The following is a 16,485-nucleotide window of genomic DNA, read 5'->3' on the forward strand; positions in this document are numbered from 1 at the left end:
TTTACGTTTTGAGAATTTCATACATAAGCACTGCATTTCCATCACTCCCATCTCTCATTCAGTAACTTCCAACTCCTCCAATCTTCATGATCTCATCTTTAATTATTAAATCATCATCACACACAAATATATGTATGTACACATGTATATACAACCTGTGAGACTATTCACCTTTGCTCATTATTTACATATGCCCAAGGCTGACCACTTGGGATTGAACTAAGTAAGTGAGAGCTTGTCCCTGGAGAAGAAGGAATCTGCTTGCACTAAATTTTTGACAAACTTAAAGACAGAAAACTGGAAAAGAAAACTAAGAGTCTTAGAAATAAATCACAGGTCTAATTTAGTATAACAGAATGGGGGAAAAAAATCAAGGATCATTATATATAAATGACAGGTTTCTAAATAGTAGAATGTAGTAGAGATGACCAGTTAAACCCTAGATCCACTCATTCAATAGTCTTTCTACCAAAATTCTATGCTAGAGTAATAAGAAGCTGTATGTTCATAGAGCTCTAAAAATTCTAACTTTAAAGGTTTTACTTAAATGTCAAGGTTCCTAAATTACCTCATTACTAAAGACTAAAAGTAAAAATAATACAATCAAACATTTCTGGCCCCTGGTAAACCATACAATGTGAAGCATCTCCTAGGAAGTACTGTTCTTTTAATAAATTCTATTAATTTCTCTATGGATACACATATCCCACAGTGCATGTATAAAGTTCAGATGAAAACTTGCAAGTGTCAGTTGTCTTCTTGTGTCATGTGAGTTCCTGGGATCAAACTCAGGTCATCAGGCTTGGTAGCAAATGCCTTTTAACCCACTGAATCACCCTTTCCCTATGAGGTTTTCTTGACAACACCCATTCTCTAATAAATAATAATCTAGTAGGCTTTTAGAAATAACACAGTTAAAAAAAAAAAAAAAAAAGAAATAACACAGTTTTGAAAACAGTCATAAGACACACCAGGAGATGAACCTCTTTTTCTCAACATAGGCACTACAGGTATTCTGGGTGAAATGCCTTTACTCACCAGATACCAGTATTAATTTAACAACCAAACCACATAACCCAGACACAGTCAAAAGTTTCCTTGGAAAAGAAAAACTACCTTCTAGATGTCTTCCCCACAAAAACAAACTCATAGACCTGAGGAGTAAGAGAACCTCTGAAGTAAATAAAAGCAACATAATTCGAAAATGTACAACAGTTTAGAGTAAAACCATTTTCTCCTACTAAGCAGAATGCAAGCAAAGATTAAAGAACTGTTCTAAGTTAACAAGACTTGAGCAACAACAATAAATCATAATATAGATCCTATCTGAAACCTGGCTTGAGCCAGCCAACTGGAGAAAGAGGGCATTTGAGATATGAAAAGGAATAGGAATTTTTTTTGAAAATTTACTTTGTTTTGCTCAGATAGTCTCATGTATCCCTGAATGGCCTCAAACTCACTATACAGCCAAAGATGATCCTAACCTTGGATACCCTCATATCCACCGCCCAAGTGCTAAGAAAATAGATGTATACCATGTCCAGTTTTATGCAATACCAAGGATCCAACGAGGTATTTATGCTTTATGCATCAATGCTTTATTTATATTTAAACTATATATATGCCTTATGCATGTTAGGCAAGCATTCCACCGAATAAGCTTTGTCTCCAGCTCTACAAAATTCTGGATGTTCATCAATTAGAGCTACATACATGTATAATAAAGGCATTTTGGACTGATCTCTTTTTGTGTTTGTTAAAGTCTTACTTTGTAATGACTTTACTGCAAAGACTGCTTCAGTTCCAATTTGTTTTTAAAAGCAAGTATTACCTCCATTAGGTAATAATTTATAAATATCCATGTGTGTGTTTATATGCATCCTTTTTAACTTATCAAAATTTTATTTTCAAGACAGGGATTCTCAGTGTACCTCTGGTGGTCCTGGAACTCACTCTGTAGACCAGGATGGCCTTGAACTTGGGAGATTCACCTGCCTCTATGTACCAAGTGAAGGGATTAAAGGTGTATACCAGCACTGCTCAGTTTCAGTAATAAAATTACTAAGTAAAATTATTTTGTAATATTCTCCCCAATGAAAAGTCAATGTAATCCAAAGTTAAATAAAAACCAAGATCTTTTAACAATGGTAAAATCCAAATAGATGCTGGGCGGTGGTGGCGCATGCCTTTAATCCCAGCACTTGGGAGGCAGAGGCAGGCGGATTTCTGAGTTTGAGAGTTCAAGGCTAGCCTGGTCTACAGAGTGAGTTCCAGGACAGCCAGGGCTACACAGAGAAACCCTGTCTTGAAAAACCAAAAAAAAAAAAAAAAAAAAATCCAAATAGATGTTACTACTAGCAGTTATACTCCTAAATCCTTTTATACTTAAAACAAAAAGACAATCAATCACATGGTGATTTCAAGTAGCAAAACAATCTGGACCAACTGTGAACATCAGCAATTTAAACTCTTTTCTCAAAATATACTCATTAATCTTGTAGCTAAACCCAAAGGATAAGAAAATAGTACACTTTAATTAACTGGCCATCATATATACCAACTACACTAAGCAACATATGCCACCAATCATACCTTGTATTCAAAGCAATAAGTTAGCTATTAGAAACAGAAACCCAAGAGTATTTTTATTATCATCATTGTCTTCCAAAAATATGCAATACAGAAAGACATGCTAAGTTCAAAGAAGTATGATATATACTTTTTAAAAAAGAACATTAAATAGATAGGAGGGCAGAGACGACACAGAGGAAGAAAGCGATTCTCTACAAGCATGGTAAAAAGAGCAATGCTTAAGGAATAGGGCACTTTTATACAGTGCTGAAATGTTCAGTTTATAAAACCTACCAAAAGTCTTCATTTAGGCAAACATTTTCAGACACATAATTAAGAGACCATAAAAACAGTTATTTTAGATAAATGTAACTTCAAAGATGAAACCTATTAAGAATTTGTTTTAATATATCAACTATAAAATGTGAGGTTGTGATAGGAGAGAAGCTCAAGATGTGAACACAAGCATGTTGAAGTTGGGACTGTGTGGATTTCAACATTCTGGATTCCTCTTGACAGTACGACTCACCAATTATTACCAATTTTGTTCTTCTGTAAGCTCTCCTGGCAAAAGACTGGACTTTAAACCAAAAATGTAGGCTTCAAGAAAAGTACCTTATATTTTGACTAAAAGGTTCATTAAAAATTTCCAGGCTAGCAAGATGCTTCAGTGGGTAAAGTACTTGACTCCAAACTTGGAGACTTGAGTTTGATGCCCAGGACCCTCATGGTGGGAAGGAGAACTGACTCCCCGCATCACTCTCGTGCAGCCGAACACTCAATCAGTCCATTAATACCTCTTGTTTACACCTCCTCTGTGCTGAGACTACAGGTATGTTCTGCCACCATAACCAGCTACAAATGTCCTATACAACAACAAATGATTCAGTATTTGCTCCACAACAAAGTGTCTGTAATTAAAAGTTATTTTCTCTGATGAATTTATGACTCTACTTTTAGTATCAGTATGTGATTCTTATAATCAATTTGATAATTTCAATGAAAAATGGTATATTTATACATATAGAACCTCTAATAACTATACTTACATAATAAAACATAAAAGCTAGTTGAAGCTGTAATCATGAACGAATACTAATAGGATTTATCATTAAGAAAATAGCTTTTGCATATAAAAGACACTAAAAAGCAGCACGAAATGGCAGATATAAAACTTAAGGAATGAAGGCCTATGTGGTAATGCAAACCTTTAGTCCTAGCACTCAGGAGGCAGAGACAGGCGAATCTCTGTGAGTTCAAGGTCAGCCTGATCTAACAAAGTGAGTGCCATGGCTGTTACACAGAGAAACCTGTCTCAAAAAACAAACAAACAAACAAAATATTTAAGGGACAACTATGAATCTCTAATGTTCTCACAGTGGTTGATTGCTGGCGATACCATACAGTTTCTTGGAACATGCTAGGCAGTGAGGTGCTGCGCCACTGACCTAGCCTACAAATTCCTGAGTAAAATCTTGTTTGAGCCTAATTTCTGTTAATCTTTTTTGTTTGGTTGGTTGGTTGTTTTTTTCTAGACAGGGTTTCTCTGTAGCCCTGGCTGTCCTGGAACTCACTCTGTAGACCAGGCTGGCCTCGAACTCAGAAATTCACCTGCCTCTGCCTCCCAAGTGCTGGGATTAAAGGCGTGCCCCACCACTGCCTGGCGAGTTAATCATTCTTAAACTAATATAATTCCAAAGATTTTCAGCAATAAAGTATTTTGAAAACACTTGAAATCTTGTAAAGTCAATAGGGCCAAGGAGATGGTTCAGCATGCAGAAGCCTGACAGCTCAAATTCAACTAACCCCCAGAACCCCCAGAAAGGCAGGAGAAAAAAAAAAAAAAACAACTCCACAAAGCTGTCCTGACTTCCACCTACATAACAAAACAACAGTGTGCCCACACACATCATACCCATGCAAATACAAACACACAAATATATAAAATTCCTTTTTTTTTTCTGTTAAAAGAGGGGCAGCTTTTCTTTCAGCTCCCACCAAGCCATGCAGACTGAGGAAGACCTGGAAATTCCAAGGCCTCTTGAGCCACGGCTGTCAGGGCAACAGTAAGCGCCACAAGCACCTAGAAAGATGGGGGTGGGAGAGTGGGGGGGATTCTGGTGGCGGGCATCACAAGATCAACTTTAATAAACATTGTCCAGGTGACTTTGGGAAAGTTGCAATGAGGAATTACCACTTAAAGAGGAACCAGAGTTTCTACCCAACTGTTAACTTATCCAAATTGTGGATACTAACCAGGAAACAGGCTCATGCACATGCTACTAAACAACAAAGCTGGAGCTGTTCCCACTGCTGATGTACCAACAACAGACTACTACAAGTTCTGGGGAAAGGAAGGCTCCTTATACAGCATATCATGGTGAAGGCTAAATTCTTCAGTGAAGAGCTGAAGATAAGATTAAGGACGTTGGAAGTGCCTATGGCCTGGTGACTTGAAACCACAAAGGGTGATTAAATGCTAATATTTTCCACGTAGGCTGAGTGTGTAGGTTCTTTGGTGATGGGCCAGCTGATTAACATTCAGAATGTATGGTGGAGAGACATAGGTCACCCTCACATCCAAAATACTTCAGGATGTGTGCATTTACTTAAAGTGAGTTGGATTTCAGAAAGAGGGTTGTGGACTCATAAGCCCCTGTGTATATTTTGAGTCTTGATAGTCAAAGATATGATGATTCTGTTATCTCAGCCCAATTGTATCTCATAAAAAGCCAGAACAAAACAAACAAATCCTGAGGACCAGGGAAAGGAACATGCTGGTGTTCGAGATATGGTTGAGCAATAACTAAAAGCATGTATTGCTCTTCCAGAGGACCCAGGATAAACCAGCTCCCCACATCCTCTATCAGCAGTTCATAACCACTTTACAACTTCAGGTCCTTCAGAGGATCCAAAATGCCTTTGTTTTCTATAGGCTCCCACATTCACACTGGACATTACACATATACATGTTCGTTTGTTTAAAGAGGGAAGCGAGAGTTCAAAAAAATTTTTTAGAAGTTAATGAATAGTACGATTCATGGTTTTGAGATAGAAGTTAGCAAAAATGAAACTGAACACAACTAAAATAATTTAGATTTCAAAAGTTTGGGAACAAACCATTACTAGTCTAGTCCTGCATTTTTATATTTGAAACTATCCACATTATACTTTTACTAAGATCTATTATGTAAGAATGTGCTAGTGATCATTAACAGAATTAACATAGCCTTCTTGAAAAGTGACACAAACATGACTTCTATCTTTAAGCTTTGAGGTGCTTATCTGTCCACATGTCAGTCGAAAACCTCTAATGTCATCTAGCATTAAGTTCTTAAAAATTATAAACTTTATTATAAAGAAGACTGATCATGTTTAAAGTAAAACAAAGTTGTATGATCTAAAATTTCAAGTAGACTTTTCTTTAACAGTCCTACGATTTAACACACCCACACAGAATAAAAACTTTTAAAGGGGTTGAAAATAGATGAATCAGCAATCGCAATCAAAGGATATTAGTATCAGCTATAGAATAACGCAAAAAAAAATTAAACAGGAAGAGTATCTTATAATGATAATGCTAGGTGACATTGGGCACATCCAGGGTGGTTCAGTTATGAACATACAACAACCTACTAGAACTATATGCAGCTAAACAAAACAAACATGAACTTGACAAATTGTCCATATAGCTCTCTAAGAAATGATGAATATGCATATTATGCAATGGCACAGAGCATCCAGAAATAAAGGTAACTATAATATTTAAAGTAAAATAGATGGCAGAGATATCTGATCATACGTTAGGAAAAAAAGAAAAACTCAAAAGATTAGAAAAAGATGACCTTGCAATTCATGTATGACGTTAAGTTCTTGGTCCAGAAAAATAAACAGAATATTGAATATTAATAGTATGACATTCTGATTGAAATTTTAAAAAAATAAAACATTCATTAATTAATAATAGAGGGAATAAAAATCTAAAAGAAATTATTTTCTGAAAGATTTGACCCAAAATTTTTTTCCTTAAAGAAAAAAATTAAAGCTTTAAATCTAAGATCTTAAAATTACAAATTATAAAGCTGACTACTTACAGGATGAGTCTAGCAAAAGTAAGTACAGCTCTGTCAAGTGTCGTTGACAGAGTGACAAAAGTACACGCATGGGGAGAAACATGCTCCAACAAGTGCAGAAGTTGTCCTACAAAAAGTTGTTATTAAAACTGCAGTATCATAATATTCAAGAAACAGGGTATCTAAATTACAAAAGCTAGAAAATACATGGGAAAATGATCGCGCTTACCACACACAGCCCTATAAAAAAAATCACCCTATACACAAAAGGTAACACACCTATTATTTTTTAAAATAAATATACTGGCAAATGATGTCAGTACTATAAAAAGAAAGAGTATCCATAGGAAAGACAATACAAGAAATTCTAAAGCACGAATTGTTTTCTCCCTCTGTGGACTGCTTCCTCCTATCCCCGCACACTTACTTTCCTACATGGCATTACACATCAAGTCACTAACGGGGGCTCCATCCAGTACTGTCCTCTGCATGCTACACAACATCTATCCTCTCACTTCCTACCGAATGCCATCCCAGCCTGAAAACACTACCCTCTCACCTACTTGCTTATTGTTTCTCTCACACGAGACAGGAATAGTTTTCAGAACCATACAAATACTTGTCACTGGGGTAGCAACTATCCTGTCATTAACTTGAGGCAGTTTCTGCCATTATCTAAATATATCCTTGAAAGAATATTTAAAAAACTAAATTATGATCAAGAATTATAAAACAATTATGTAAGTCATCACATTAAATATTTATTATAAGTGGAAAAAGAACATGGATCATCTCAACAAAACTGTATGGTTAAACTAAACGTCTACTGCCAGGCATGGTAGCATACACCTTTAATCCCAGCACTCAGAAGGCTGACACTGGGAGGTCCCTAAGTTCCAAGTTACCCGGTATTACATGATAAAACTTCTTCATAAATAAAGTACCAGGCTGGAGAGATGGCACAGAGGTTAAAGGCACTGGCTGCTGCTCTTCCAGAGGTCCTGAGTTCAATTCCCAGCAACCACATGGTGGCTCACAACGGATACGATCTGATGCCCTCTCTTCTGTTGTTTCTGAAGACAGCAACAGTGTACTCATATACATAAAATAAATAAACCTTAAAAAAAAATAAGTATCAACGACCAAAAAAGTACCTGTTAAGTGAGGAAAAAATTTTGCTTTATTCCCTATTAAAAATCTAAAGTATACATAAGCTTAAAAATGAAAAGCATTTAATTTACATCAAGAATAAAACACTCAAATCAGAAAGAACAGCAGCTGTTCTGAAAACCTACCAAATATTGAAGACCCAAAAAAATAAATAAATAAAAACCAAGATACTGCTAAGTACAACTACTGAAAAAGAAATATGATTTACAGAAAACATAATTATCTTTCCAGAATTAAAATAGAAATCAGCAAAACTAAATAGTAAGACCAAAATAATAATAAAAAATAGCCTTCCTACACAACAGCAATAGCTCATTAGAAAATATTTTTTAAAGCTATTAGACACAATAATAACAAAAGCTAAAGATATTCAGGAAAATACCTAACAAAAAAGTGTAAGATTTATGAAAATAAAATTTTAAAAAATGTATACAACTGTACTGTAGAACATAAAAGAACACCTAAAGAAATGGAGAGGCATACCATGGTCCTGGGTGGGAAGACTCAATAGTGTAAAGATGTCAATTCTCCCCAAATTAATCTGTAAATTCAATGCACTTCCAATCAAAATCCCAAAGGGATTTTTAATGGAACTTGACATGTTGACTCTAAAGTTCATCTGGAAGAGAAAATACACAAAAATTGCCAAAAAAATTTTTGGAAAAAGACAATGGGGAGGGGTGCCCTACCAGCTGTTAAATATGAAATGAAAATAAAACTGTAGAGTACTGAATCCAGAGCACATGATCTGGGACTTAAAATATGATCAAGGTGATTTCCATGTTAGTGGGAGAAAACAAAGTACCAATCAACAATTTATTGAGGGAGAAAAGATTATTTAGTTTGAAAAATTAAGGAGGCCACTACCATGATTATTAAAAAAATTCAGATGAATTTAAATCCACTAGAAATATAAATAAAACTATTGTACAAGAAAATGTAGGAAACTAACGTGCTCTGATACTGTTAATAAGGACTCTTCGAGAAAGACACATGAGAAGACTGGTAAAGTTCTGACAGTATAAAAATAAATCTAAAAATGCCATAAACTTCATAGGGTAGGATAAAATATCATAAACTATAGCATATTATGTTAAGAGAATCAAAAGAAATTTTAAATTTTTACTAAAGGTAAAATGGACAAAATGTATGAATAATGTTTAATAGAAATATAAGATTCCAGTAAATATGCTCAACTTTATTAAGAAATAAGATTAATATAAATTAAAATAAGGTATAATCTTATACCCACTGGCAAATGTCTAAAAGTTGAGATGGATGGTAGAATATAAAATTTCAACAATTAAATTTTTTCTTCCTAAAAATTATACCTACAAAAATATTTGCACACTTAAGCAAAGATATGTACATGGTTGTTCATTACAATACTAATCTTACCGGAAAAAGGCTATACATTACCTTCATATGCATCAATACAACAGTGGTTAAACAGATTGAAAAGTTAACAATAGGTGCTTGTGGGTTGGCTCAGAGGCAGGGTACTTACCTAGCATAACTAAGGCTCCCCTACCAACCTCCAACCAACCAGTGTGCCTGTCACCCTTCACTTTAGTGTGAAAAACTTCACACTAAATACTACTGGCGCCTTCAAATATGTCATCTTCCTCTCACTTGAATCTAACAGAAGAAACCTTATTTTCTTGCATAACAACAGTTTTAATATTAAGCATAATATATAAAAATATGTATCAAATGAATATATGAATACTGAAAGTACAAAATTTTTATATTGTTAAATATCTATAACTAGATAGTAAAACTACACTGCAGAAAATGCACTGTATATCTTATCTTGAGTAAAGCATACACACAGTCAAGACCGATAAACCAAGGTTATTAACAGAGATGATAAAATAAAATCCCTGAGGAAATTTTATCCCTTAGTTATCTATACTCTTCTGTGTTGCTTACCTTATAAATTAGGGGCTAGCAGTTATGAGCACTCACTACTGTTTCCCAGACCCCAGGTTCAGTCCCTAGCACCCATATGGCCACTCACAAACATCACAAACACAATTCCAGTTCCAGGGTATCTGAAGCCCTATTCTAGCTCTCCTGAGCAATACATGCATGCAATGCACTTACATACATGCAAGCAAAAACACTACTGTACATGAAACAACAATAAAACATGTAAACAAATGTATCGTGCATTTTTCTAGTATGGTTTCAGCAAAAGAAAAACTTGGGAGTTCAGGCATTAAAAAAATCAAAGAAGAACGTAGTCTCACATGCCTATGTTCCTAGCATTCAAGAATTATTGGTTTTAGGGCAGACTGAGCTACACAGAGATGTCTCACCACTACCTCCAACCTCATGGATCACAGTAAAAGAATTATCTAACTATTTCTATGTATTTATTAAAAATACCAATAGCCAGTATGACAGTTTATATTATTTGAAATATATAAGATTAACTATTAACTTGCTGGTACATGCCATTCACCTAAAACCTGTATATCTAACTTTTGTTTGTTTGCTTTTGTTTTTTAGATAGGGTCTCAGGTAGCCCAGGTAGGCATTGACCATCACCTCAGCCATCACTTTCCAAGTGCTGGAATTAGAGATGTACACTACTATATAGTTCCTCAATTAATCCTACTACTATGTTGAGATAGGGTCTCTCTATGAAGTTCTAGCTGCCCTGGAGCTCACTATATAGAACATAACGATGAGCTTGAATGCAGAGATCCCTGTCTCTGCCACTAGAGGACTGGGATACACCTCACCCAGCCTAATTATTTTTAAATGAGGAAGTGTTGATATCAAATTAAATACTGTTTAAAAATTTATTTATGTTTCATACACTGGTGTTTTGTATACATGTATTTCTGTTGAGAAGGCGTAGGGATGCTGGAACTTGAGTTACAGACTACTGTAAGCCCTCTTTTGGGTGCTGGGTACTGAACCTGGGCCCTCTGGAAGAACAGTCAATGCTCTTAACCACCAAGCCATCTCTCCAGCCCCCAAATCAAGTACTGTTAAGACTCAATTAAATCAATGCTATTCATATGTAAAAGTTAAAAAAAATCCAAGTATGTTCTCTATTCATATTATATATCCTATATCCAAAAAAATATTCTATTAGGTTTATGATAGAAAGTGTCTATTGTATTTCTCAATTTTTATTGGGATTTTCTTACTGATCTCTAGGAAATCTGAATTATCTGGGTACAAGCCCTTTATTAGTCATATGGTTTGCCATGTGTTTTTTAACTGGTGGGCTCCTCTCTTTTAGGCATTTTTTCTCAGTAGAATCTGAAAAACAGGCTTTTAATATTGTTAAAGTCCAAATTTCTCATTTTCTTTTGTTTGTACGGTATCCTATTATCTCAAGTAAAAAAGATCAGTGGGTAGTAACCCACTGATTAAAAACTAATTACAAGGACCTGACCTGATAAGCATCAGAAAAAATGTTGTAGCCAATATAAGACCTAGTATTGGTGCTGAATGCTTTTTTTTTTAAAGTACCAATTGTAATACCACTAGAAAGTATTAAATAATTAGGAATCACATTTAATAAACAATAGTTTATATGTTGAATTATAAAAAATTGTCAGAAAAAACAAAGGTAGCTAAAAAATGAACATATAAACGGATTATAAACCTCATATTGTGAAAGATGTCTATTCTCATGAACACAACTCCAGTCAAAAATTCCAAGCTTTTTGGTGGGGTGAGGTCTTTGGGTTTGGCAGTGACATTTTAATATTTGTATAGGAAAAGCTGTAGAATATTCAAAACACTTTTGAAAAAAGTAAATAAATTTAAGATTTACTAGAAACAGAATTTTTAAAACCATGATGGATTATAAAGCCATACTTTTAAAGATGGTTTGATCTGTTGATAAAAAGAGAAACGTACCTTAATGAACTAGTTTGGAATTCTAGAGAAGATCCATAATACTCATGATAACTTAGTTTTTGAGAGAGGTGCCGAGGTGATTTAATAAAGAAAATAGTTTTCTTAATCAGTGGCAAAATGTTGTTCAAGTGTCATTTTTATAGAAAGAAAAATTAGCTCAAAACTCATATATGAAAAAATTCACCATTGAATCATGAATGTAGTAACAGATAAGACATTACACATTCTAGAAAAAAAAGCATAGGAGAAAATCTTTTTTCCTAGCTATGGTCTTAAATAGTTAAACATAACCCAAGCTGCTACCACCCTGTACTCCAAGAACATTACAGATAATTCAACAAAATAGAAACCAGAAATGAGGTCTCACCAGTGTAATCCCAACACTCAGGAGGATTCCACTTTCTAGAGCAGTCTGGGTTAGAAAGGAAGTCCAAAACCTACCTAACAAACTTGCTCTCAAAAGTAAAAAAAAACAAGTCATTCAAAACAGTAATTTCGGGCTAGAGAGATGACTCAGCGGTTAAGAGCACTGACTGCTCTTCCAGAGGTCCTGAGTTCGATTCCCAGCGCACCCACATGGTGGCTCACAACCATCTGTAATGGGATCCAAGCGTACTCATACATAAACTAAATAAATCTTTAAAAAAACAAAACAAAACAAAACAAACAACCAGTTATTTCCTGACCCGTGAAATGGCACCTCAAAGTAATCACATGATATCAAGCCCAATGAATGACCTGTGTGATATATCCATAAGACCCACAGGGTAGGAATGGGAACTGACTCTCTCCTCAAGCTGTCCTCTGACCTCCACATGTGTACAGTGGCAAACCCTACTTTCAAAGATATCAATTATAACTAGCATTTTGCCTTGACCTTTAAGTTATTTTGTACAAATCTAAAGATATACAAATAAAACAAAATATTTTAATGCCATGCTGAAAAACATACTTTATTATTCTTGCTTGGGTATCTATCCAATTCCAAAGTATTAAAACTGGGAAGAAATTAGCCACTTTTATGGTAAGCCTTTTGAATTTTATTTTAGCATGACTTTAGGTTCAATTAGAATGAGAAATACTAAATTTAAAATAAACTGCATTTCCTAGACAGATTAGTTTTGAAAACTGTGTGTATTTAGATACCAAGTTCCATAAACACTCAAATATAAAGCAATGTTCCTCTTTTTCTCATCAGAAGATAGGACAACTACCCACATTTGCTTCCTTGTTTAGAGAAGATATATTAGTTCGAAATAATATGTATCATGGCTTATGAAAAGGTCAAAAAACAGGAAAAAAGCTTAAGGAACTAAACTGAACAAGATTAATGAGGCAGAGACAGAGGCAAAGACAGAGGGGTCAGATCTGTGAGTTTAAGGCCACCCAGGACTACATTGGGAGTTTCAGGTCAGCCAGAACTACATAGTAAGACACTGTCTCAAAAAGTAACCGGAAAAAAAAAATTATTTTTGGAAATATGTTGACCATCAATTCTATTATTATTATGGTAAACCTTTTAAAATTTTTATTTTAACTGTACAGTGGCTTTACTGTAGTGGTCAGGAAAGGATAGAGAGCCCCAAATGCCTTACAGTTATAAAATTATGGATTTTGTGAATTGAAATGTGGCATTATACTTCTTTTGAAAGTGGTTTACCTGGAAAATCTTAAAAGCAGTTGCATAAGCCCTAGAAAGTGTGCCAAATGACCTAAAGGAATAATTTTAGGGGCTGGAGAGACAGGACAGCAGTTACAAACATTTGCTGTATTGGAAGAGGACAGAACCCACATGGCAGCTCGCAACATTCTGGAACTCTAGTTCTAGGGGATCCAATGTCTTCCTCTGGTCTCTGTGGATACCACACTTACAAAGAGGAGGTAAAACACTCATACACATAAAATAAAAATAAATCAAAACAGCAACTAATATTAAATCTTAAATATTAATCTCTACTAACAACTAGAGATTTTAAATAAAACTGTTTCATAAAACATAGATGGACAACATTCCTTAATTACTTTTAAATCAGACATTTAAATAGTTCTTTTAGGTTCTAAAATACACATTTAAATAATGAATATGGATTGTGGCTTCCCTGTTTAGTACTTTCTCCAAGAACCATGTCACATGACTTAAGTATTACTAGCTTTCTGTAACTAAAAGGCTTTTGCTATTCATTAGGGGCATAATCTAATAAAAAGGTTTTCAAACTAGTAACATAAGCCCTGGAAATTGTAATTCAGGAGGAGTGGTACAGCTATGAAACTGGATGTTACCATGTGGCCTTGGGAGGTCTAGAGATCCCTACAAACACCAAGCTGGCTTTCAAGCTCAGAGATCTGCCTACCTCTGCTTCCAAGTGCTGGAATTAGAGTCATGCACCACCACGATGGGCTTTGAAAAGAGCGGAGGAACTTGTTTGTTTTTCTTGTACTTTGAAAAAATATTATTGTATGTATGTGTATGTATGTATGATATGTATATGAGAATGCAGGCCACAGGTAGAGTTTAGGTGAAAATTTTGCAGTTAGTTCTTTCCTTCCATCTTTATGTCAGTTCCAGGTATCAAAGGTGTCTCCAGGCTTTACCTGATGATCCATCTTGCCATCACAGTAATTTTTTTCAGTGACATTATTATGGTGCCTTGACAAACAAATAGTAGTAGGCAAATAAGGCTGGAGCCACTGAAAGTCTAAATCAAAGTTTTGCAGTATCATACATAAAACTCAAGTACTACAATGTATTATTTACATTTAAAATATATGAAAAAATTAATAACGTTCAATTTTAAGAGCTCTATAGCATTTCCCATTTGCCCAATGTTCTATTTGTCTGTCGCTATTCAAAAACAAATGTGTATTAAGTATTTAAGCCAATTTCCTGCCAACTAAACTATAATTACTTATCTTGAGTGGGCATAGTTCTCAGCTACTAAAAGGAGAGGTCCTGTGATAGAAAATAGGAAATCAAATTATAATGGTATTACATCACGGTTTACATTATTGAATAATGTTTATTGAATAATGTTTATATTAAGGCACTGAGATTTGGATGTGGAGACAGGAAAAGAAGTGAGCTAAATAAAACAAAGATATATGAAAAAGTCTTATGGAAACACTCTGTAAGTTAATCAAAAAATACAATTTAAAACAATAAAAAAGGAGTTTGAACAGAGAGATCCTGCATAAGTGAATAAACAATGCTATTCCTAGAAGACAGGGGTTATTAAATGACAAATGACAATCTTTGTGCCAGGCATGAGATAACTACACATTATTGGTCAGAGAGGCTCCACAGGTCCCCCAAATGACATAGGCTAGCTTGGTTCCATATGTGCACACATGCAAGTGCACTCCTTGTATCAAAATGAAGAAGGATTGGGAGAGAATTCCAGAAAGGTTAACAAGTCACACTCCTCTTCCCTTCACAGACCTCACAGCAATCATCTACATAATTGAAAAAAAATCTCACTTACCGATTTCTTTATAGAAATTACCATTATCTCTACTGTCTTTCATCTCCTCCCCTTCAAATTACCAATCATAGGGGCTTTCCTTAGAAACCTGACACTTACAGTTTCCTCTATCTGGAATTCAACATTCAAGTATCTACTCAATTTGCCACTAAGTCCCTATGAACAAAACAACCTCTTTTGTCACAGTCTGCTCAAGCTTTAGATTTATAATATAGTACATTGAACACTAAATAATTCTAGTTAATACTATTAGTATACTAAAGGTCATTCACTTATCTAGCTGCATATTGTCAATCTTGCCAAATAAAATACAAACTTCATGAATGAAGGAACTTTGATTTCTAGCTGTAGTTCAAGCCAAAACAGTACAGGAAACCTAGAAGGCAGTTTGTTGAACATACATAACTTCACTAAAGACACTACTTACTTAACTCTGCCAAGGCCTTTGGTTGGAGATGCTAAACCATTCCCATGATTTTTTTTTTAACGCACTAAAAAGTTTCTAAGAACAGATGCACAGCTTCTTTGTATAGTCTTAATGTCACAATAAAAATTTCTATGAATTTACTGTCTATTACAAAACTAGAAAATATAAATCATTAATTGTTCTTGTAACAGTGATTTGCTTATATTATTATTAAACATGTTTCATGAGAATTGAATATTACAGGGGTGATCAAAAAAGAAATACTGAAAAGATTTAGTGCACTAGCTGGGGAACAAGCTAAGTATCAATTACAAAATAACTAAGAAAAACTTTGAAGTCTTTAAATACTGAAAACACCTACTATGACAGACTATGAAATATTCCTTCAGAAAATTGTTTGCAAGGCATCACCTACTTAAAATCTCTACTTCTAATCATTTAAGAAAGAAACATTTTTATTCTTTTGGAAAGTTTGGGAAAAAATAGCTTAAAATCATCTTGGTCCATAAGTCTCACAGTACCACAGGTGAGCAACACTGAGATTTGCTTTTCTTTTTCTCCACCTCCTCAAGAGATTCCAATTTAATCATTCTGGGACATGCTTTCAACATAAGACTAGTAACTGTAATGTAAGGTCAAGACAAAAATCAATGATGGACAGATAAAGGATAATAATTAAACCACAAAGTTTATTACATAAATATTAAAATAGTATCTTGAACAAAAAACATTTAGACATTCTGCCAGTTTGTTTGCTTTAAAGAAAATTGATGGCCAACAGGTATACAGAGGAAAGTTGATACATCTTTAAGAAGTGTTACTTGAAATCATCATGAGATATGCCTTATACGTGCTTCAATGACAACTATTAAAACAACTG

At 34.6% G+C, this 16,485-nt stretch overlaps 1 protein-coding gene across 5 annotated transcripts in view; it reads right to left on the reverse strand.

Annotated features, from left to right (window-relative positions):
• The window catches only part of Ankrd17 (ankyrin repeat domain 17), a 134,260-nt gene that overhangs the window by 79,654 nt on the left and 38,121 nt on the right, over positions 1-16,485 (reverse strand). The window contains exon 1 of one of the 5 annotated variants that reach the window (XM_028752656.1): positions 8,298-8,315. The exons of the other annotated variants lie outside the window; for them this stretch is intronic. Coding sequence (XP_028608489.1) covers positions 8,298-8,300 — 3 coding nt within the window. The 5' untranslated portion in view covers positions 8,301-8,315. Of the gene's footprint in view, positions 1-8,297; positions 8,316-16,485 lie in introns of those variants that run through there. 5 annotated transcript variants of the gene reach the window in all.

The sequence above is a fragment of the Grammomys surdaster genome, unplaced genomic scaffold (genome assembly GCF_004785775.1).
Source record: "Grammomys surdaster isolate TR1022 unplaced genomic scaffold, NIH_TR_1.0 125928, whole genome shotgun sequence".
Taxonomy (NCBI): domain Eukaryota; kingdom Metazoa; phylum Chordata; class Mammalia; order Rodentia; family Muridae; genus Grammomys; species Grammomys surdaster.